The sequence below is a fragment of the Tursiops truncatus genome, chromosome 6 (assembly GCF_011762595.2).
Source record: "Tursiops truncatus isolate mTurTru1 chromosome 6, mTurTru1.mat.Y, whole genome shotgun sequence".
In the NCBI taxonomy this organism is placed as follows: Eukaryota; Metazoa; Chordata; class Mammalia; order Artiodactyla; family Delphinidae; genus Tursiops; species Tursiops truncatus.
Window position 1 is genome coordinate 34,941,207 of NC_047039.1, and position 24,681 is coordinate 34,965,887.

Consider the following 24,681-nt stretch of genomic DNA (forward strand, 5'->3'; position numbering starts at 1 on the left):
GGAGTAATTGGTTGAAAGACCGAAAGACTGAACTTGAGAGATACGCCCACTGTTTCATTAGTTCCCTGATTGGTCTTCTAGAAGAGAAGGCGGCCCACGTCCACGAGTTCCCTGGATACCCATTGGTGAACGGTGCTGGACTGCCAGCGCGCTGGCGTCGGCGCGGGCGTTCGAACCGGCGCTTGGCGGCGTTACCATGGGGGTGCGGCCTGGCGGCAGGCTCAAGCTACTGAGCTGACAGCACGCCTCGGTCGCCCGCCTTGGGGCTCTTTGCTGTCAGCTTTTTCTCCTGTCTTCAGACAGAGGAGGAATTTGGAAGCCTCCGAGGTGAGAAATGGCAGGGGAGAACCGGGGCGGGGTGGGCTGCTCGGGAGCCTTGCTGCCTGCCCCGCGGGAGAGGGTGCGCAGGGCGCCCGCCAAGCGCGTGAGGAGGCGGGCAGTTGGGAGGGAACTGGGAGTTGACCTCTCCCGATGGTCCGAACGTTCACCCACTCGCCTACCGTCTCCCTCACTTCTCCCGTGAAACCTTTTCTGAGTCTCGAAGTCCTCTTTACCCCTTTGAACCTATAGACCTGACTGGAACCTCTCTTAGAGAGCTTCTGTTCCTCCTTGGGTACTTCGGTGAACCCCATTCTCTTCCCTTCTACCATATAATTCTGAGGTCTTTGAGGCAAGGCAAGCATCTTTCACAATGTTTTACACATAGTAGAGTTTTCAGGAAATATTTGTTGAGTTGAATTTAATTCACCACAAATAAATTGCATTCCCCTCTATGCCCTGCCCCTTTTTCCCTCCATACAGAGATTATTTTTTTATCTTTATGGGGGAAGGGGGAGGGCATCCTGATCTCATATGCAAAAGGACCTGAAAGTTTACGGTTGGGCTTTCCACTCTTCGTGAAAGGGAAAACTTTTGGATTGCTTACTACAACTCTTCCCGCATTGTGGCTTTTAGTCTGGGTCTCCCAGTGTTTTTATTAGACTCCCGGTTGGTCTTTACTTAAAACAAACCATTCTGTTGTTGCTGTATGCCAAAAGACTTGATCTCAGTTTCTTAATGACCCACAGCTGTTGTCACATTTTAAGTGTTTTCTCTGTTGTATTTCTGTTCTGCTTGTAGTCTCTCTACTTCGGCACATAAAACAGCTGCTCCGGTAGCCTATCCATTTATCAGGTGTCCGTGATAGAACTGCATTACCAAGACTGTTGTTTCATTGTTAACTCCTAAGGCTATATTCCCAATATGCTTTGTTGATTCTTATATCAAAATCATAGCTCAATGATGACTTTAATGAAAGGATTGAAAAAAGTCAGGTATAGCAGCTCTGTTCTTATTACCTTCTTATAAAACTTTGAACATAACCTTATAGCTAAACTTTATACCTGTGGCATGTAATGGAACCCGGACTGGGGATTCAGGGTTTGGTCTTGGCTCTGTCTCTCTCACTGTGGCTGGCTTTGCAGGTCATTTAGCCCTTTTAGATTTCACGTTTTCCATGGGGAAAATCAAATGTTTGAATTAGATTAGAAGTCATGTGGCTCTATTATCAATTTAGTCAAGCGGTTGATGCCAGGTAGACATCATGCACTCAGCCTTCCAAAGACCATATAGCTGGAAGTAATAGCTACCATTATTGAGCATCTACCCTGTGCAAAGCACTATATCATATCAAGGGCTTTACATAAATATTACATTTTTCTTAGCATAATACATTAATCTACTGCCCACATAACATTTCATTAAAAACTGTTGGTTTATGTTGTTAATGAAAATCTTTGGCTATTCATAGTATGTCCTTGGGGTAAACTAGGGCATGATTCTCTCATCTTCCAGTTTAGGAGGAACAGCAGTTTCTTCCTCTGGGCTGCAGTTTTGTTTGTAAAGTGAGGGGTTGATTGAACCACTCTTCTCAGATCCCTTCAGTTTAATTGATGAATTAATCCAGTTTCCTGCGCTGGCTCAGCAAACCTATTCATAATTTGTTCAGAGTAGGCCCTCAACAGATTTTGTTAAATGAGTAATAGGATTCTACTTCTTGTACTTTTGAGTGTTGTGGTCATTGTATACTTTCCGAGATATTGTCTCAAGGATTTTGATGTTCATATCCTATTAAACAAGAAGACTTTTCCATAGGCATAAACTAATAGGTACCATTCGTACTGGAAAAATTCAGTTTTCCACAAGTTTGTCTTTTTCCTGTGTAGGGAAAAACCAAATATGCGGGGTCCCCACAATTCTCTGTGACACCAGCTGGGTGTCCTACCGTTTAACTCAATCTAACAGTTTACCTGGAGATAGTGTCAGGTCCCAGAGGTTAAGGGCTTAGTCCCACAAGACTGCTCCCATACCACTTCAGATGCCAATCACAACTAGTTAGGTCCCCAGATACCCAAACTTCTCTCAGATTTGGCTACAAATTGGAGGTTCCCACGTCCCCCTCCTCAGGTTTGATTAATTTGCTACAGCAGCTCCCAGAACTCAGAGAAACACGTTTATCACCATCAGAAGTTATCTTGCTTATTTGATTATTGATTATCTCCTTCCATTAGAATAATAGCACCTTGAGGGCAGTGACCTTATCTGTTTTGTTCCTCAGTGTCTAGAAAGGGCCCAGCTCATAAAAGTCCCTCAAGCTATTTCTTGAATGACTGGATGAAAGGTTTTTGTTGTAACTGTGACCATAACTGTGCCCATAGCAATTCGTTTGAGTGATAGAAACTTCCTTCATTTTTTTGCTCAGGGGCAGTGAGTCAGGGCACCACCAACTCTGCTTTAGTTTTCTTGAGTAATCAAACTACCCTGATACAAAAGTTTCTATCACCTATGACTGCAAATGGTATCAAATGCTTTTGTATAGTTCTAAAAATAGTGTAGGGATATTTATTCATTAAATAATTATGGAATGTTTATTATTCCCAGACATTGTATTAGATTCCAGGGATAAAAAGATCAATAAGACACATTCCTTGACCACAAGATCATATTCTAATGGAGGAAATAGACATACTCATAGATAATTATTACAGAATGTAACTGCAATGATAGAGATATGCAAAAGGTATGATATGAACATAGAAGGGAAATCCAACCACATCTGGGGAGACCAGAAAAGAACTCATTTGTGTTTTAATCAATGGGTAAGAGGTAGACAGGTAAAGTGAGGTTTGATGAGAGTTGGAGGAGACCATTTAAGAGCACAATGTGAATAAATGCACAGAGATAAGCTGACTAAACTGAAGAGTAGGTGGGAGAGAGAGGAATGGGCTAGACTGTAGAAGGCTTTGTAGGACATGCTAAGGAGCTTGGACTTTGTCCTTTAGATAGGTGACAGGATGCCACTGAAAGGTTTTAAATAAGGGAGCAGCATGGTCATAACTGTGCTTTCAAAACAATGACCTGGTTCTGTAGTGTGGAGGATGGTTTGGAGGGGGCAAAACTGGAGGCAGGGAGAGCGGTTAAGAGACATGTAATGATCTAGGTGAACCACCATCTGAGGCAGAACCACCAGGGCTGTGGTAGTAGGAATGAGGATAGCAAAGAGGAAATCTGACAGATATTTAGGAGATTAAATTGACCGGACCTGTTGATCAGATTTGGGATTAAAGGAGAAGGAGGAGTCTAAGGATGCTTCCTAGTTTAGCTCTGAGTGACTGGATAGATAGTATTTTGTCACTTACCCTACCTCAGCCCTCACTTCCCCAAGGAACAAAGAGATGGAGGAACAGATTTTGTGGGGAGTTAATGAGTTTGGTTATTGACAAGTAGTTCAGATGCTGAATCATGAGGACATTTTGATAGTGATACCTGCATGTTTTTGCTGCAAGACAACTGTAAGATTGTTAGTTTTATTGTGAGGTGAACTAAAGTTACACTGGAATTCTGAAAGTACTCAGTTAATAACATTGTGCAATATCCAGGCCAAAAAGACTAGTTGAGATTTCACAAGCAATGAGGAGCAGTACTGTGTCTCTTATAGTCTTTTTTTTTTTTTTGCGGTATGCGGGCCTCTCACTGTTGTGGCCTCTCCTGTTGTGGAGCACAGGCTCCGGACGCGCAGGCTCAGCGGCCATGGCTTACGGGCCCAGCCGCTCCGTGGCATGTGGGATCTTCCCGGACCAGGGCACGAACCTGTGTCCCCTGCATCGGCAGGCAGACTCTCAACCACTGCGCCACCAGGGAAGCCCTCTTATAGTCTTTTAAGTTACCTGCTTATGCTGGGATTTGATTGGTTAAAACTAGTGGTGTAGAATTATGTAGCCAACAAATAGATATCTAATCACTTTCAAAAACAAATTCATGTAGTTTTTAATAAATTATGCCTTTGTTTCTTCATCTGTATAAAGTGAGGTGATGACAACGTCCATCTCTCACAAAAAGTCTTGGAAGATTAATCAGGTAGCATAATTATGTATTAATAATTTAGATCCCAGTGAATGGAATTGTTGTTTTAATCGTTCTTTGCTTTCTCAGCATCACTCCTTTAGAAATAATTTCTGGTGCCATTGTGGCAACGGTTCCCAAGAGGATGTAACCCTGAGTAAAAGCATCTCTGTCATCTTAATAATTCATAAAAACTGATTGTAATCGTTATTTTTCCAATTAAACATGTGAGATATATTTTGTTGAAAGTATTTTATAACTGCAAAATGGCAAAAAATCTGAAAATGACAACTTCTGCAATTGGATTAGACCAAGATTTAAAAAATAAAACACTGAGTTTAAACCCAATATTGGTTACCACCTGTTCCTGGGAATTCTTTCAAAATTAAACCTCTATATTTAGAGAGGTAATACTTGAACTGTTTTAAGATAACTGGGTTCAACAATTTTGTTATGCTTATTTTTAGGTGATTGCTCCCATGTTTTGCACCAGACTTAGAAATTTTTAAATGTCATAGTGGGGCTCTTGAAAGGAATTGCAGTAATTGCAAAGCATTAGCTACTTAACCATAAACAAAGGTGAAGCTTGTTTTTCAGTTACAAAAAGAAACAATCTTTCAAAAACTACTTTTGGGTATAACTCACATGATTTGTATCCCCAAATTCACATCCAGCCTTAAGAATTACATTAGGTATCATATATTCTCACTCTTTGCAGCTGTTGTTTTAAGCAGCTGTCTAGTATCCCTTGTCTTTTAAGACCAGTGGTCTATAGATAGAATAATCCCTAGAGTTTGAAATAACTTAATTCCCTTGTTGGAGGAAAAGTGTATACTTTATTATCTACCTTTTAATCTCTCACTGATAATAATGCATTTCTTGTGTTCTTAATTAGGGGTCTTATGCCTAATGTGGGGTACACAAACATCTTAATGCAAATTCATTGAGAATGTTGGGTTTGTATTTTATCTGTTACTAATGGTACAGTGGGTTCGATGACTTTTTAAAAAAGTTATCATTATTAGTGGTTGCCTAGGGCTGGATGGGTTGGGGGTTTAGTATGTAAATATATTAAAAGCCATTGAATTCACTTTAAATGGGTGAATTCTACGGTATGTGAACTATATCTCAATAAAGTTGTTATATATGTATATTTTGAAAAATTAATTAATTAATTAATTTTGTGGTACGCCGGCCTCTCACTGTTCTGGCCTCTACCGTTGTGGAGCGCAGGCTCAGCGGCCATGGCTCACGGGCCTAGCCGCTCCGTGGCATGTGCGATCTTCCCGGACTGGGGCACGAACCCGTGTCCCCTGCATCGGCAGGCAGACTCTCAACCACTGCGCTACCAGGGAAGCCCTATTTATTTATTTTTGGCTGTTTTGGGTCTTCGTTTCTGTGCGAGGGCTTTCTCTAGTTGTGGCAAGTAGGGGCCACTTTTCATCGCGGTGTGCGGGCCTCTCACTATCGTGGCCTCTCTTGTTGCGGAGCACAGGCTCCAGACGCACAGGCTCAGTAGTTGTGGCTCACGGGCCTAGTTGCTCCGCAGCATGTGGGATCTTCCCAGACCAGGGCTCGAACGCGTGTTCCCTGCATTGGCAGGCAGATTCTCAACCACTGCGCCACCAAGGAAGCCCTATTTTTTTAAGTGGTCCTTGTCACAGTTTAGGGGAACTCAGTTGAAGAAATATTTCTTGGCAATCAGAAGCTATTTTAGTCCTTGTATTTCATACTACCTCTGTATTAATGAGAGCGTATAATATGTTCTAATGCCTGCTGACCTTCCCGTGTAGTCCCTTACTTTGAGGAGCAGTATATTCATTTAAAACATGTATAATTGAGGAAGTAGAAAGTGGAAAATAGTAAGGTGTTCGAAAAGGCCACTGAGGTTTAGCGTATCAAAGCTGTGTAACCTTAGGCAAGTCACTTAATCATTCAGAGCCTCAGTTACCACACAAAATGAAGGTGTTGGATCAGATCCTAGTTCTCAAACTCTGATGCCCACAGGGCTAACCAATTAAAGTAAATAAATAAAGTTGGTGGGTATAAAGGAACCGGGAGCAGGGGACCATGGCGTATGGATAGTATATGCTCTTCTAAAGAGATCAGCTATAACTCAATTTTGATCCGTTGTTGCTTTATCTTGTAGGCCCAATGTAACTGTATCTTTAATTTTCAAGAAAAGCAGAAACTGGATTTTTTTTTTTTTTTTTTTTTTTTTTTTTTTTTTTGCGGTACGCGGGCCTCTCACTGTTGTGGCCTCTCCCGTTGCGGAGCGCAGGCTCAGTGGCCATGGCTCACGGGCCCAGCCGCTCCGTGGCATGTGGGATCTTCTAGGACCGGGGCACGAACCCGTGTCCCCTGCATCGGAAGGCGGACTCTCAACCACTGTGCCACCAGGGAAGCCCTCTGTGAACTTTTTTGTATGTGCCTCCTGAAGCACACATGCAGAAGCTTTTCTGAGGTATATACCTAGGAGTTGAGTTGCTTGGTTGTATACTGTATGAACACTCAACTTGGTGAGATAATGCCAAACTGTTTTTCAGTGTTTCTGATTTAGCCCCATGATCCTTTACCCTGAGAGTTCTCCATAACTCTCTGCCTTCTCTAATTTATTGTATTCTCTCCTTCCACACCTTTTTCCCCTTAGTGAAGATAACCTGCCTCACTGCCCCTTATTTTCTTTCTAGACAACCATATGTTCTCTGCCATTAAGAACTTTTCCTCTAACATAATAGAATCATATTTAGAAATAAATATTACACTTTTACAGTTACATTATAAATAACTTGTTAAAAATGCCTTTTAAATGCTTTTCCATGCAGAAATATTTATTTTAAAATTTAATGGTCATTTAAAGAACTTTGTAAGTTTTATTTGTCAGGTTTGATCTAAGATTAATTACATTTAAGTTCTGTTTACTGTGTGGTTTTTTTAATTACCTCACAAATGATCAGGTTATTTCTGGCATTTGTGAACTTTTAGTTTCCAGGGTTGCTCAGCATAAATAATTTGAAATTTTATTTTCGAACGGAGAGGATTTTTTTAAACTTGGGAACATGAATTATTTCTGAAGTAACTTTGAATATTTTTCTTTTAAAAAGGCTGTGACACACAGATGCTTTCAACTTTTGTTTTTTCTACTATAAATGCTACCCAAAGCCACATTTTAATTTCCTCTTCATTATATTCTTTGTAACAAAAATAAATACACCTTTAAAGAGGAATTATTTAATTAACCATTATAAAAATAACAAAGATTATTTGATACTATGAAATCCATGTACAAACGAGTCAGACTTTTTTCTCTTTTTTTTAAACAGGCTGGTTTATTTTATTTAAAATAAGTAAGGGGGCTTCCCTGGTGGCGCAGTGGTTGGGAGTCCGCCTGCCGATGCAGGGGACGCGGGTTCGTGCCCCGGTCCGGGAGGATCCCACGTGCCGCGGGGCGGCTGGGCCCGTGGGCCATGGCCGCTGAGCCTGCGCGTCCGGAGCCTGTGCTCCGCAACGGGAGAGGCCACAACAGTGAGAGGCCCGCGTAACGCAAAAAAATAAATAAATAAATAAAAATAAAATAAAATAAGTAAGGGTAGAGTTCCTAAGATTCTTCATAGAATGAAATTGGCTTTGGTTTATGCATTATTAGACTTATACTGAATTACTTCTTGAAAATTATTGGCATCACACCCACCTAGAACATGTTTGGTATGCCCTTCTAATTTATTCAACTGAAGCTCTTGAAATTTTCATTCTGTGCTAGAAGAGTGTAAAAAATAACTCAGCCTGTGCATTCTTAATAGCTCTTGACCACAGCTCACATTTCCCCAGAAAACTTCAATACATTTTCTCAATTTCTTCCATGGTTAATTTTGTTTTTGATAATTATAGAAGTGAATGTTTTAGGAAAAGCACTTTTCTCTGTTAGATACTAGTGTAACATCTAAAATTTAATGGTACAGTGTTTCTTTTTGGAGTGATAAAAGTGCTCTAAAATTGGATTGTGGTGATGGTTGCACAACCTTGTGAATATACTAAAAACTATTGAATTGTACACTTTAAATGGGTGAGTTTTTTGGTATGTGAATTATATCTCAGTAAAGTTATTAAAGTTTAATGATGTCCTAGAGGGATTTATTGACCCTTTTTTTCCTTTTCCTCTTTGATAATTGAAGTTTTGGGAATGTCACATAAATTTGAGAAACTAAAAATAGCTTGGATGCTTTAGAACTTGGGCCATTTTCCCCCCGTTTTTCTGATTGGCAAGGAATATATAGACCTTAGATTTAAGTTTTCTACTTTTATAGTGATCAAAAACCTTTATTAGAGATATTGAATAATCTTGACAATTATACAAGCAACAGTAGATTATGCTATTTTCTTCAAATTTGTTTCACTACTTGTTTTTCTCAGTTAAATTAGACTGATTTAAGAAATTTTTTCCTTTATTAGCAGATGTCATTTAGGTCAGTGAAAAAAGAGCTACGGTAAATAGTATGATCATTTTAACTTTTTTCCAAAGGCCTAAGAAAGGAAAATCACAAAATTTTCAGTCACTAAATGTTAAATAGATTTAAACTAACAATGACACTATATGATTTTATTTTACGACAAATTGTAGAAAATACAACTCATCTATAGCGACAGAAGGCGAGTCAAAGATTACCTGGGACCAAGGGTGGAGGAGAGAGTTGATTGCCAAGGGGCCTTAGGAACTTTTCTGATGGGACTGTCTTGATTGTATTTTGATTAATGTGGTGGTTACATGGTTATATATTTGTCAAAACTTATGGAACTGTACACTTAAAATGGGTCTAGTTTGTTATACATAAATTATACCTCAGTAAAGTTGATTAAAAGAAAATCAATTAAAATGACCACAGATACACATGACTTATATTTGTATCAAGTGTTGGTCTTTTGATATGTAGCATCATCTAGTGTTTGCACATTATATATAGTAACCAGGCACTTATGTCAACTATTTATGCCAGTGAAGGAGAGAAAAGTATTTGTACAATTGTCATCGATGAAACAGTATTACATTAGTAGAAGCCTACACATAGCATTACTATTAATTAATTAGTATATTTTGCAAGTATAGTACATCTACTTCAGTATATCTAATTTCTTACCTTTAGATTCTGTTATGTATTCAGCTTTTCATCAGTCGAATAATAGAAACCATCTTTTAATAGTGTTAAAAGTTTTTAATATGTTTTATCTATTTGTTTCTAATAAGTCAACACTTCCTACATGCCAGGCACAGTGATCCAGTGCTGAATAAGAGAGCATAGCTCCATCCTTATGGAGTACTTTACAATTTTAAAATTAGTTTTACATAAATTTTTTTTTTTGCGGAACGCGGGCCTCTCACTGTTGTGGCCTCTCCCGTTGCAGAGCACAGGCTCTGGATGCACAGGCTCAGCGGCTATGGCTCACGGGCCCAGCCGCTCCATGGCATGTGGGATCTTCCCGGATCGGGACACGAACCCGTGTCCCCTGCATCGGCAGGCGGACTCTCAACCACTGCGCCACCAGGGAAGCCCTAGTTTTACATAAATAATTTTATCACATCCTTTGAGAGAGGGAAATAAAACTCAGAGAAACTAAGTGACTTTGTCCAAGTTTACACAGCTAAATGACTGAGAGTTATCTGATTCCAAATTCAGGTTCAGGCAGTTTAGGTGGGTAGAGTTACATAGTTTAGGTGGATGAATGGAAAATTTGAGGGGACATGTTAAATAGTTGGATCTTATCCACATCCTGGAATTTGAATAAACTTCCTTAATTGTGTATAAAGTTGCATGTATTCCCCTTCCAGTTTATCTTCTCTGCCACCAGGATAAGAAAGTTTGAATTTCTGCCAACTGGATTTCTTCCAAGACCCTATTTCTGATTGTTACCCCAACAGCTGAGACCTAGCAGTCTCTGGGTTTGTCACAAAGGAGCACTCTGCATACTAGTGACATTGAACGTGAGTGGGCCCTACATGTAAAAACCTGCCCATCTGGCCTCCGTTGGATTTTGCTGATTTGCAGGGCATTTTCCAGGTGGTGGCAGCTGTGAAAGATTCCATGCTGCAGCACAGATCTGCAGGAGACAGCCACTCTGTTGAGCAGGGTAGATAGAGGGCCTGTTAGGGGGGCTGGCAAGGAGCTGTCTGCAGCTACTTTTGAAGGAGGCAGCATGGAATAGTGCAAAGAACATGGGACTAGCCAGGAGAAGACCTAAGTTTGAATCTTAGAACTGTCACTTGATAGCTGTGTTACCTTGGGCAGGCAACTCAATTCATTCCAGTCTTTCTCCTCCTAAGTAAAATGAGGGCATAATATGTGCATTATGGATGAATCTCATAATCATTATGCTAAGTGAAAGAACCCAGATACAAAAAAGAATATATTGTATAATTCCATTTATATAAACTTTTAGAAAAGCAAACTTATGTATAATGGCAGAAACATCATACAGATCAGTGGTTGCCTAGGGCCAGGGGCAGAGGGAAGGATGGAATGCAAAGAGGCGTGAGGAATCTTTTGAGGATGATGGAAATATTCTGTATTTTAATTGTGGTGATGGTTTCACAGGTGTATTCAACTGTCAAAACGCATGGATTTGTACCCTATTGTGCACACACACCCAAAAGGGGATCTTGAAGCTATTTCAGGGCTTAATAAGAAAGAATTGAGGGAATTCCCTGGCAGTCCAGTGGTTAGGACTTAGCGCTTCCACTGCAGGGAACATGGGTTCCATCCCTGGTCAGGGAACTAAGATCCCGCATGCTGTGTGGCACGGCCAGAAAAAGAAAGAAAGAAAGAAAAACTTGAAATAGATTTGGATTATTTACCATTTGTACAGGAGGGGAGAGAAGCAGCACAGATTGGTATTTGTGTTGTGTATTTATAGGCTGCATATTTACCCTTTCTGCTCTAGGTTACCCAGTAAAGTTATAGCTAATATAATAGGAATTCTCCAATACTAAACAAAATCAACAATCGTCCATCTTGACCTCTAACTCTTCCTTTACCCCTTTGTCATTTTTATCTGAATTTTTATGAACTATTAATAGGGGACATTTGAAATCAGATTTCTTAAAATATTTGAAATACTTAATTTACTAAAAATTTTTATTTATATTCCATTGTCCGGTCATTCTGCTTCTTAGTGGTTATTATATCCTATCACCTTTATGTTGAGGAACTCTATTGACATCCTTATAGTCACAGTGCGACAAAGATGTCAATTGTAAATGCTTAACTCCAGTATGTAGGGAGGGCTGCAAGAAATAAAATGGAAATGACTTGCCCTCCCCAGCCCCCCAAATTCTCATCCTGTATTCTATTAGTGATTGTAAATGCCTCAATGTCCTTCTTAATAAAGCCTCCCAGAAGCCACAACTAACTGTTTGGGGTTGACACTGAAGTCAGAACTTGATCTAGAAATACTATTCAGTAACTCAAATATGAAGTGAGTAGTGACTTTCCTGGATTAGCTACTTGTAGCTGTATAGCGTTATTCCTGATCTCCAAAGGGAAGAGAAGGGCCGGTGTGGTTGTGCTTATTCTGCCCCCTCTTTCCCTAATGCCCAGGCCCTCTTTGCTTAAGACTTGCCAGGAATATGTAACCTTTAGCTGGATGTGGGACAAAGGGCAGCTACTTCTAAAACAGAGATATGTGTTTCTTGGAAGAAAGCTGATTTTAGGTTTTGGCCAGGAAATATACAAGATGAATCTCTCAAAGACTAAGGCAATTGATAGAAACACATGAAATATATAAAACCCATGAATTAATAATGAATTTGAACCTGCCTCGCCCCCTCAAAAAAAAGCAAAAGCAAAACCCCAAAAGAACTCATTGGACACCATCCAAAATAGGGCACTACTACAACTTAACTCTGAAAATTAGAAATTAAAAGAAAGAATACTTTTATGCCCGCCTTCATGTGCAAACTCTACTTTGGATAATCAAAGAGCCCTAGTTGTTGACTGAAAGTTTTTCTTTGTAGGAAAATTCCACAAAGAATGATAGATTCAGAAAATCACCGTTTTGCAACCCCAGTGAAATAATTGAGGCAGGTAGCGATCAACAGAGGATGAAACCATTGGATTGATTGGTTGATGAGAGAACTTTACAATGAAGGAAATCAGTCTGCAATTTGCAGACATTTGTATGTATTCTGATGTGATGTATTATGAAGCACATGATAACACCTATGAAGTATTTTTGCCCCAAATGTGGAACTTGATTCTAATATAGGGTTGCCAGATTAAGCCAACACAAAACAGGACACTTAACCACTGTGCCACCAGGGAAGCCCCAACAGGGTTTTTAAAATAGAATTCTGGTATAACCAGACTAAATAAAATAGTTTATGTAAAGTACTTAAGCATAGCGCTTGGCATAAAATAAAACTTAGTAAATTTTAGTTTCATCAGATCATCAAGGTAGTATGACCATCAGCTGAAATAATGGGATTGGCCTTGTTATATAAAATGTGTTTTTTTTAACAGGGTATTTATTTATTTTTATTTATGTATTTTTGGCTGTGTTGGGTCTTTGTTGCTGTGCGCAGGCTTTCTCTAGTTGTGGCGAGCTTGCGGTGTGAGGGCTTCTCATTGCGGTGGCTTCTCCTGTTGTGGAGCACGGGCTCTAGGCATGCTGGCTTCAGTAGTTGCGGCACGTGGGCTCCAGGACACATGGGCTTTGTTGCTTCACAGCATGTGGGATCTTCCCGGACCAGGTATCAAACCCATGTCCCCTGCATTGGCAGGTGGATTCTTAACTACTGCACCACAGGGGAAATCCCTATATAAAATGCTTCTTTGACCTATATGAAGTATTCAGGGTGATATTGGTAAAGACACTGTATATGTTAGGCTCTTCTTGGTTGTAAGGACTCTGAGATTGTGTCCATTACCTTGGATGATGGGTCTTGTAGAGAGTTAGGAAATAGAAAAAATGGCTCCATAGCCACATAAGCAGGCTTAATGGAGTATTCTTTATATTTTTTGATGTGGACCATTTTTAAAGTCTTTATTGAATTTGTTACAATATTGCTTCTGTTTTATGTTTTGGTTTTTTGGCCATGAGGCATGTGGGATCTTAGCTCCCCAAGCAGGGATCAAACCCACACCCCCTGCGTTGGAAGGTGAAGTCTTAACCACTGGACCGCCACGGAAGTCCCTTAATGGAGTCTTTTAATCATTTAGTTGCCTTAGGTAAAAAGTAGAAATGGTAGAACCTTTTGTCCTGTGTCCTATCTAAGCAGATTCTGTTCATTTGACAAATATTTGTTGCTAGCACAGTGCTAGGCTGGGTGGGATCGTATTCCTTTTCTCTTTAAGAATTCTCACTATAAAAAAAAAAAAAGCTCACTATAGTATAAGGCAGAGCCACCTTATCGTCTCTGGAACAAGGCTGGCAATAAATTAAAAAATAAAAAATATAAGTCTGTAATACATACCCTGTAAGTTTTACAATTAAAACACTATAGCTGGAAGAGAGAAATCACATCTCCCTGGGGTAATTCATCTATTCAGCAAACATTATAATAGTGTGGATTGTTTTTAATGGCTATAACAAACAGGTATGAAAATGCTTAAATTAAATAGAAAAGTAGATTTCAGTATAGTTATGAGTACAGTGTAAAATAGTGCACTTAAAAGGCTGGGAGGTGGGGGGGAGGTGGACGAAATAGGTGAAAGGGACTGAGAGATACAGACCTCTGGTTATATAATAAAGTAGTCATGGGGATATAGTATACAGCGTAAGGAATATGGTCAATAATATTGTAAGAACTTTGAAGATAGATGGTTACTGGACTTATCATGGTAATCATTTCTTAACTTATGCAAATGTCAAATCATTATGTCATACACTTGAAACTAATATAATATTGTACATCAACCATATATTTTTTAAAAAGGCTAGAGGGAAAAACACCAAAATAGTAACAAGTAGTTGTATCAGATCAATTTGGGGAGATTGGGAAGAAGGGAAGTAGATAAAATTAAAAATATATATTTTAAAATCAGTAATATAGTTACATAGTTTCACAATTTACAAAACAGCTCTTCTAGGTCTTGCTCTGGGTGATGGAGACAGCAGTGAAATAGAAATAACAATAGGAAAGGTAATAATAACTACCACATTTATTGGCATAAGTAGTCTCCTTCCCATGCTTACCTTCCACCAACTAGTCCCCCCACACCAGTATTATTACTTTCTTGTGCATCCTGTCAAAGATATTTTATGCCTGATAAGCGAATATATAGGTCTATTATAGATAAATTATCTCTTTCTCTTTAACAAATGATACCTTTACTATACAAACTGTTCTGTACCTTGTTTTAGTCGCTTAATATATTGTAGAGCTTTCTTTCTCTTCAGTAATATTTTGAGAGTTTATTCTTTATAGTTGCTACATAGTATTATGTTTAATGGAGTACCATAATTTATTTAACCAGTCTCTATTCCATTTCTTTGCTATTATATAAAGTGCAGCAATGAATAATTTTGTACCTATGTCATTTTATACTTGTACGTAGTATCTATAGGATATGTTCCTAGAAGTGGAATTGCTAGGTCAGTGTATTTGCATTTGTAATTTTGATAGATATATCAATGCAGTACAATCATAATCACCTGGGGAAACCTTTTCAGTGTTCTTATGTCTGTTCCCCCTCAAGATCTGGGAGGGTTTTTTTGTTTTGTTTTCTTATGGATCTGGGATGGGCTCAGGTATCTATATTTTTTAAAGTTCCTGGAGTGATTCTGATGATTATCCCAGAAGAAGAGAGGGGCTGGACCTTTGTGAAATGAAATGTGGTACAAAGAAGCATATCTAATTAAAAAAAAATTTTTATTGGAGTATAGTTGATTTACAATGTTGTGTTAGTTTCTACTGTACAGCAAAGTGAATCAGTTATACATACACATATATCTATTCTTTTTTAGATTCTTTTCCCATATAGGTCATTACAGAGTATTGAGTAGAGTTCCCTTTGCTATACAGTAGGTCCTTATTAGTTATCTATTTTATATATAGGAAGCATATCCAATTTTAAAACAAAAGAACATAGGCTAACTATAGGGCTCAGAAAGGTACTATGCTGCCAATTTATGTAGAAGCATGCTGTTGGCTGCTATAATCTGCATGTCCAGATTACTGCTAACTCCGGTATCTTCCCCTCCCGTGATATTATGGGATATCCAAGCATCACAATATAAATATGTTGGTCTTGAAGGTACTGATTAAGGGATGCAATAGAAGCCATGATTATCAGAGTTGGATTGGGAAATGTTGGGTATGTCACTGAGGGAATAAGTATGTGAAATACAGGATCTTGTACAGCCTGTGGAAATTGAGAAGTCTGCATAGCACTTAACCTCTTCCCCTAGGTTAGGCTGAGCCAAGTAGGGAATATAACTTTTTAGAAATAACTTAAAACACACCAAAACATTGAAGGCTTATTCTTTTCTAGGTTCTGGGTGAGTAGCAGTAATACAGTAATAGTAATACAGAAATAACAATCTCAGTAGTGATAGCTACCAACACTTACTGGGTACTACGTACATACTGGGCATTATTGCTGATTAATAATTGCATTATTACAAGTATTTTCTCATTGAATCCTAACCCTAGAAACTGTGGGGACTATTGTATTTCCATTTTACAGTTGAGAAAAATGAGTTTCAGAGATGTTAAATAAGTAACTTGCTGAAGGTCACACATTTATTTTATAGGATTGTTTAGAGGTTAACAAAGTGCTTAGAACAGTGCTTGGTACATAATAAATGCTCAGTACGTACCAGCTGCTATTATTGTTACTACTGAAGCACAGAGTAAATACCAGTTATCCCTTGCTAGGGCATGCCTCACAGAAGAAAAATGTAAATAGGGTTTTTCCAAGGAAAAACGGGTATTCCAGGTAGAAGACACTGTAGTAAAGGGATTGATTGGTGGCCTGGTTTAACTACTGCGTAGGGTGCTTGGTGGTAAAATGGTAGAAGAGGCTGAGATAAGAAAGAAGGCTTCACGGGGGTGAAGAGAAGCTATTGAGCTCTCTTGAAAGAATGGACATGGCTCATTTTAGTAGGCAGAGGGAGTTGGGAACATTTCAGGCAAAGATACAGCATTTAAAAAGGCATAGAAGCTGTCAGTGTTGCAGTTACCTACTGCTGTGTAGTAAACTACCCCAAAACTTAGTGGCTTGAAACAATTACTGTTTTATTTGCTCACATTTCTGGTCTCACCTGGGACCATCATATGGCTGCAGTCATCTGGTGGCGCCACTGGGGCTAAATAGTCTCAGATGGCTTCTCTAATATGTCTGGCTTTGAATATGGCTGTTGGCTGGGTTTCTTCACATGACAGCAGAAGAGTCCCTAGAGAACAGTAGAAGCTGCAAGGGCTCTTGAGGACTAGGCATGGAAGTCACAGAGTGTCATTTCCACCACATTGTGTTGGCCAAAACATGTCACAAAGCCAGCCTAGAGGCTTCCCTGGTGGAGCAGTGGTTGAGAATCTGCCTGCCAATGCAGGGGACACGGGGTCGAGCCCTGGTCTGGGAAGATCCCACATGCCACGGAGCAACTGGGCCCGTGAGCCACAATTACTGAGCCTGCGCGTCTGGAGCCTGTACTCCACAACAAGAGAGGCCGCGACAGTGAGAGGCCCGCGCACCGCGATGAAGAGTGGCCCCTGCTTGCCCCAACTAGAGAAAGCCCTCCCACAGAAACGAAGACCCAACACAGCCATAAATAAATAAATTAATTAATTAAAAAAAATAGCCAGCCTAGATGCAACAGGAGAAATAAATTCCATCTCTTGATGGAAGGACCTGCAAAGAATTTGTGACTTTTTTTTTTTTAATCTACCACAAATGGAAAAGGGCAGGATGAGTTTAGAATGTGTTACTTATTAGCCCCTTTGGCCTTTTCTTTAGCTTAAGTAGCATTTCCTCCAACATTTATTACACAGGGTCCTTTTTTTTAAAAAAAAAAATTACTTATTTGGTTGCATGGGGTCTTAGTTGTGGCAGGCGGGCTCCTTAGTTGTGGCTTGTGGGCTCCTTAGTTGCAACACATGGACTCCTTAGTTGTGGCATGCGAACTCTTCATTGCAGCAGGCATGTGGGATCTAGTTCCTTGACCAGGAATCGAACCCGGGCCCCTTTCATTGGGAGTGCAGAGTCTTACCCACTGTGCCACCAGGGAAGTCCCAACACAAGGTCCTTTAATCATCACTTTTACTTGGCCCTGACCTCTTTCTCTGTTTCTCCTAGAGTGAAGATAAAGTATAAACTAAAATGAAAAACAAAAAAGCTTTACCAAGAACTAACTAATAGAATTTTGAAAACTCTGAATTATTATTTTTTAAAATAAATAAATTTATTTATTTATTTAATTTTGACTGCATTGGGTCTTCATTGCTGCGCGCGGGCTTTCTTTAGTTGTGGCTAGCAGAGCCTACTCTTCATTGCGGCGCACGGGCTTCTCATTGCAGTGCCTTCTCTTTTTGCAGAGTACGGGCTCTAGGCGTGCAGGCTTCTGTAGTTGTGGCTGGTGGACTCTAGAGCACAGGCTCAGTAGTTGTGGCACATGGTCTTAGTTGCTCCGCGGCCTGTGGGATCTTCCCGGACCAGGGCTCAAACCCGTTTCCCCTGCATTGGCAGGCAGATTCTCAACCACTGCGCCACCAGGGAAGGCCCCCAAAACTCTGAATTATTTTTTTAAAATTTTAAAGAGAAAAATGTAGTTTACTTACTTTTGAATATTCTCTTGAACCTGATTAACAGTGATTAACTGTTAACAGTGATTAACAGGAATTAACTCATCAGGGAGTTCTCCAGGATTTTAATAATAGTCCAGGATTATGTGTTATTACCACATCATTTGTTAGTATTTAATTAAATAGCTTGGTGTTAAATTTTTTTAAGGATTTTACTGTATAACCATTTAAAATCTTGACCATAGTATTAATTGCCTAGGTAAATTCTTTTTTTTAATTAATAAATTAATTAATTTGGTTACACTGGGTCTTAGTTGTGGCAGGTGGGCTCCTTAGTTGTGGCATGCGAAACTTTTAGTTGCGGCATGCGTGTGGGATCTAGTTTCCTGACCAGGGATCAAACCCAGGTCCCCTGCATTGGGAGCACAGTCTTAACCACTGTGCCACCAGGGAAGTCCCCCTAGGTGAATTCTTTTATTTATGTTCTGTATAGATGGACATCTACAACCAGCTACCTTTTAGAATAATCTGAAATCCTGAATTAGTAGGTTCTAAATTAATCATGTTTTTATCTCTTTATTCAACTAACTTCTGCCAATACTCAGCAAACACAAATGTGATTTTCTCTGAGTTATATTCATTTATGATCCTCTGTGGTCCACTATTTAATTCTGCTTTCCATTCTGAAAGAGCTCTTAACCTTTGTTCATTAATCATGGGAAACAGTTGTGCAACATGCCTTGACATTAAGTTGAACATCTAAAATTAGTCCTGTAACAATCAGCAGTTGGGAACAAGGTTTTAGTAGTTTGTGGTATATGTTAAGTAGACATTGCAAGGTTGGAAGGAACTCCCTAGAAATAAGTAAGTGACTTGTGTTATGTGTGTGTGCATGTACCTGTGTGTATACACAATTGAAAGTCTCTTTTTATTAAGCAGATGGACAAATTACATCTGTTACTACAAATGCATTATAAGCATCTTTATGCACTATGCTGTTTAATCATTTTAGAAGAAAAATATATTTATTGAAAACCTGGTATGCTAGAATGGATTTTTCTGGATGTTTCTTTTGTGGTTTTCAGTTTTTAAAGGAATAATTGTATTACATATACTATATTTCAAGTGAATGAATTTTTTTTTTCTCTTCAGAGTTTATAGAAACCCATTCACAAAAATGACATCCTGGTTATATGAATGTCTTTGTGAAGCTGAACTAGCACAGTATTATCCTCATTTTACTGCCCTTGGCCTTCAGAAAATAGATGAATTAGCCAATGTTACAATGAAGGACTACTCCAAATTGGGAGTCCATGACATGAACGACCGCAAACGTCTCTTCCAACTTATCAAAATCATTAAGATTATGCAGGAAGAAGATAAAGCAGTCAGTAGCCCAGAGTATCCTCTACAGACAAGCAGTCTGTGCATCAAGCCTCAGAAATCTAGATCTGGCCCTCGAAGGCAACTGCATTTTGATTCTCCTGCTGACAACAAAGACAGAACTACCAGCAGCAATCAGTTTGAACTGTGCAATTTATCACATTTATCTGCAAGTGAACAAAAGTCTAGTTACCTAAAAGTACTAGAGCATTTGCTACCAGATGATTCCCAGTACTGTACAAAAACAAGAATTCTGAATGCCACAGCTGCTGATTCCTACCTACAAGAAGAAACTAACACTTCACTCTTTTCATCAAATCACTTTTCTCCAATACAGGGAGATTGTGATAGTCCCGTTATACGAAGAGTCTCTCATGTTTCAGGGTATAACTATGGAATCCCTCATTCCTATATCAGGTAATAACTTATTTTTTTCTTTTTTAATTTTGGAGGGAGGGTAGCCTTAGGCAAGGGCAGGCTTCTCCATGACCAGAGGAGACCAACTATTCCATATTTACAGAAAACGATAGTGAACAGCTTCTGCGGTGATAATGGAAGTAACTTGATAGGGCAAAATTAATGAAGAATTTGGACTTTCCAGATGATATTGTTCATATGCATCAAGCAGCTGCTACTTACCAGGGTCTGCTGTTATTCCTATAGCAGACATATTTTTATTATTATAGTGCATGTAACATAATACATCTAATGCATCCATGAAGGTAAAATATCAGTAGTTAACTAGCCTCTGCAGTGAAAAAAAAATTACACAATTCACAGGATTTTTTTTAAGGCTATCAAATTCACTTCAGCCAGAAGGCATGAAGCTTAGTTAAAAACAACTGTTTAATTCGACTAGTTGAATTAAATAGGTCTTTGGAGCAATTGATTTACCTGCACATATGGAAATATGGTCCTGATTTTGAGTGCTTTCTACAATTCCAGCCCTGGAAGGACAGATGATTTTGGTCATTTCAAAGAGTAAGACCCTTTTGATGGAGTTTAGAGTTTGGTTGTCAGAGTGACAGTGCTTTGAGTTAGGATTTGAAATAAGGTCCCTAAGAGGTGAAATATCAAGTAATCCCTAATACCAACCTTGGTATATGATAGAAAATACATTCTTTTAAAAATAATGTGTATTGTTTGTTTTGTTATTTTAAAAGTTATAGATGGTGAGTTGTGGAGAAATAAAATACATTCTTAAGCCACTTTTTTAAAAAAAAAAATAAAGGCTATTATTCATACCTTAAAACAAAGTATTTACCTCTGGTCTTATATTGGCTAAGATTTCAGAGGATTTCATAACCAACTAGTTCTTTTATTCTAAAAAAATAGAAGACCCAATTTTAAAGGTAAAAATGCCTTTAGTAATTTGAAATACATAAGTGAATTCGATAGTGTTTTTGGAAGAAAAAAAATTTTTTTTTTTGGTTTGGTTTAGCAAAGCACAGAGCATATAGTACTGTTTTCTTCTTTCAGTTGTCAAAGGACTAGATTGTTCTATGATCATCAATGCCAGGATTGTTGCTGTCCTATTGGTGAGCTCAGTGGTGAAAGAACAAATAGTTTCTTGAATGTTAGTCTTTTACTGAAAAACACATAAAAATCTAAATTGGAATTATTTATAAATAGACTAAGATGTGACTTTGCATTATTTATTTAGATAGAATGGATATTTTAGTTTAAATATTGCTGTTTTATTTATTTGGCAAATATAAAGTACCACCTCTGCTTGCCCTGATCCTAGATATAAAGATAATTAGGATATCTGGAGACTCTCAGACTCATAGGGGGCAGGGTAAGTGGGAAGACAGGCAACCATATAGTGAGATAAGAGCTCTCACAGAGGTTTGTACGTGGCAAACCCAGAACGAAAGCTATTCAATTGAGCTTTCTCACTTTATATCATTATTATCATACTCTTCCCATTCCTTTTTATATTAGAGAAATAGAGGTAAGAAAGTACATTTTCCCCAATAATTCTCAATATTGTCTTCTCACCCAAACCCTAAGTAGGAGCCAGAGTTTCAGAACCCTGAGAAACTCCCTCACCAACTTAAGGCTTCCTATTAGTGAGTCATCCCTGTCCAAAGAGCATTCTCTTTGGACACCTCAAATCAGGTAAGTTCAAAATAAATTACTGGACTCAGAACTTTAATAAAAGTCTAAGGCGTTTAGATAACTGGCTGCCCTGACTTATTTAAGATCTTGAACAGACCTAACTCTAGATGTATTAACTCTGCATGTCAAACAGATATATTTTATTTCTTCTAAGGAAGGTTGAGCAGTAAAACCAGAGCGTTTTAGAATACATTAAAACTTTTTTCCCCCCCCTGGGGAATTCCTTGGCGGTCCAGTGGTTAGGACTCAGCGCTTTCACTGCTGGCCCGGGGTTCAGTCCCTGGTTGGGGAACTAAGATCTGCAAGCCATGCATCATGGCCAAAAAAGAAAAAAAATTGTTCTTTTCTTATAAAAAAATCTAACATATGCAAAAGAAGAGAAAATAGAACAGTGAGCCCCCACATGCCCATCATTCACTTTCAATGATTGTCAAGATTTTGCCACACTTACTGTCAAAATGGTACATTTTTTTAGACGTCTACTCTACATTGGTTAAAAAAACAAAACATGCTTCAAAGGGCTTGGGTAGTCTTTTTTTTTAATTGGTGTATAATTGCTTTATAATGTTGTGTTAGTTTCTGCTGTACAATGAAGTGAATCAGCTATATGTATACCTGTATCCCCTCCCTCTTGGACCTTCCTCCCACCCCCACCCCCCATCCCACCCATCTAGGTCATCACAGAGCACTGAGCTGAGCTTCCTGTGCTTCACAGCATGTTCCTAACCCAAGGAATATTGCCTCAATATTCTGGGTGTTACGGTTGATGAGTTCACTGAAGTCAGCCAGAGAAGAAATGTATCTGAACAGAAAGATGAATTAGTGGTGAATTAGCACCAGTGGTAAATTAGCACCAGTCATAAAGGGAAGAGGAAATATAGGATCGTGTTCTAACAAATAAATATATATCAGGGTAGGCAAAAAGAGGATGCAAGAAAACAAGACAAAGGGAGTACCAGAATATACCTGGGAGAAACAGGGGGAAAATACATTGAAACCTACCACCAAATTCAAGGTATTTAATAAACCCAGGTAGGATTAAAAAAAGAAATTAGATTGAATGGTCCAGAAAACAGTAAATGTACAATAATAACTGGATTGAAAGGAAGCAAGAAACCTGCTTTTGGGTGGGGTGGAGTAGAGAGGGAGATAGAAGTAATCAGGAGGATTTATAGCGAATAAAAGAACTCAGTGTCAACACTTCAGTATGTAACATATCGTGTGTATATGTGTGTGTGCGTGTATTACACCTAATATGTAACAAAATGTACTGATACTTTGACCTCTTAAGTAGTTTTATCGTATTATTAAAAATTAAAGCCCACTTATATATCAGCCAGAACACCTCAGAGAAAGAGAATCCTTGGAATGAGATGGAGAAAATCAGAGTTTGTGTTCGAAAACGCCCTCTGGGCATGAGGGAGGTACGTCGTGGAGAAATTAATATTATTACTGTAGAAGACAAAGAAACTCTACTTGTTCATGAGAAGAAAGAAGCAGTTGACCTCACACAATATATTCTGCAGGTATGATGCTTTCCTTCTATGTTTGGAACTAACATTATCAAGTGTCAATTTTCTGTTTTTTGTTTGAGTAGCAGTACAAATTCTAAAATCCAGTTCTGGGTTTGGGTGCTGGCATTCATTCCTGATGTGACATTGCATTAAATCATTGATAAACCTTAGCCTTCATTTTTAAAAAATATAGCGCAGTGGGGGATACAAAAACGTAACTCCTCCACTCTTGTGCAATAGAGTTGCATCATTCAGTCACTTAACATGCTTTATGTGAACTTAATTACATATATTCAGTCAGAAAAGAGCGAATGAGGGAATAAAAAGAGTTTAAATAATGAACTGGTGGTAAGCAGGGCCAGTCACTGAGCGTATGCACCAGAGCGACTATGAGATAGTCACACAGTCTCAGTTCTCTCCTGTCTCTCACAGTGTGAACTTCTCATTCTGCTGAGTGCGAGTCTGGAGTTTAATGATGGAGGGTATATTTTTGAGCAAAAAGACCCCAGATTGCCAGCCAACTGCTTATTTTGATTCTCACTTGTATTTGGGCCTAGGCTTAATTTGGTGGACATTGGGCTCCTGAACAGGCCACTTTGTACAAGGTAGATTGCAGTGAGTAAATATAACCCAGGGATGTGATTTTACATCGAACATGTAAGGAGTTAAATAAAACACTGTAGTTCAAACACATTAAAAAATGTTCACTCCCTGCCAGAATGATCATGATGAGTCCAAGGACAAAGTGTTTGATACTGAAAGGAATTTATTCCTAGCTGATAGGTACCCTTGCGATAATTCCTTCAGTCTCTATAAAAGCAGCAAACCCCAAAGATCAAAGATACCATAATTTAGGTACTCTTAAAATTATGAAGCAATTATGAATAATCTTAAACAGGGGATAATCCACCAGATGTTAAGATTTGGGAATTCAGAGTTTCTCTTATCTGAATCTTCCTCCCTGCATGTTCATATTATGTTCATTCTATTCTCTCTCTCGCTTCAAAACCCAGTGACTGGGAGTTCCTTGGTGGTCTAGTGGTTAGGATTTGGTGTTTTTCACTGCCGTGGCCTGGGTTCATTCCCTGGTCAGGGAACTGAGATCCTGCAAGCCACGTGGTGCACAAAAACAAAACAAAACCCAGTGACAGGTAGAAAGAAAAAAAAAAAAAGTGGTGAGTAATCTGGTGTGCAAGCAATTCACCTTAGTCAGCTGAGATATTACTCTACTGGAATAAATCCTTTAACACTGATGTCAAATTGTTAATACTCTCCCCTCTTTAACACTTGCATTGTTCTTTTTTTTCTTTGCTTACCAAAATTGGCTTTCACAGTAACATTCAAAGCAATCTACTGTGTCTTTCTATGGACACTAAATTACTAGGCCACTGTATAACCAGCCCAGTCACTTTAACAGCCTTATTGATTGCTGGTCAATGCACAGTCTATTAGGTCTGGGTGGGAGGTATTTATATTGAAGATGGTCCAGATGACCAATTAGTTGTAATACTATCCAGTTCCATGGCTACTTATAGCCATGGTAATAGCCCTATC

General features: G+C 38.9%; 1 protein-coding gene across 7 annotated transcripts in view; it reads left to right on the plus strand.

The window, feature by feature from the left end:
- The first annotated feature begins 56 nt into the window (after nt 1–56).
- Nucleotides 57–24,681, plus strand: part of KIF24 (kinesin family member 24) — a 65,524-nt gene continuing 40,899 nt past the window's right edge. The window contains exons 1-4 of one of the 7 annotated variants that reach the window (XM_033857947.2): nt 57–327; nt 19,262–19,909; nt 21,506–21,613; nt 22,950–23,139. In XM_033857947.2, the coding sequence (XP_033713838.1) occupies nt 19,287–19,909; nt 21,506–21,613; nt 22,950–23,139 (921 nt within the window). In that variant the 5' untranslated portion in view covers nt 57–327; nt 19,262–19,286. Of the gene's footprint in view, nt 328–19,261; nt 19,910–21,505; nt 21,614–22,949; nt 23,140–24,681 lie in introns of those variants that run through there. The other 6 variants (XM_033857948.2, XM_019934966.3, XM_033857949.2 and 3 more) reach the window with 6 other exon arrangements.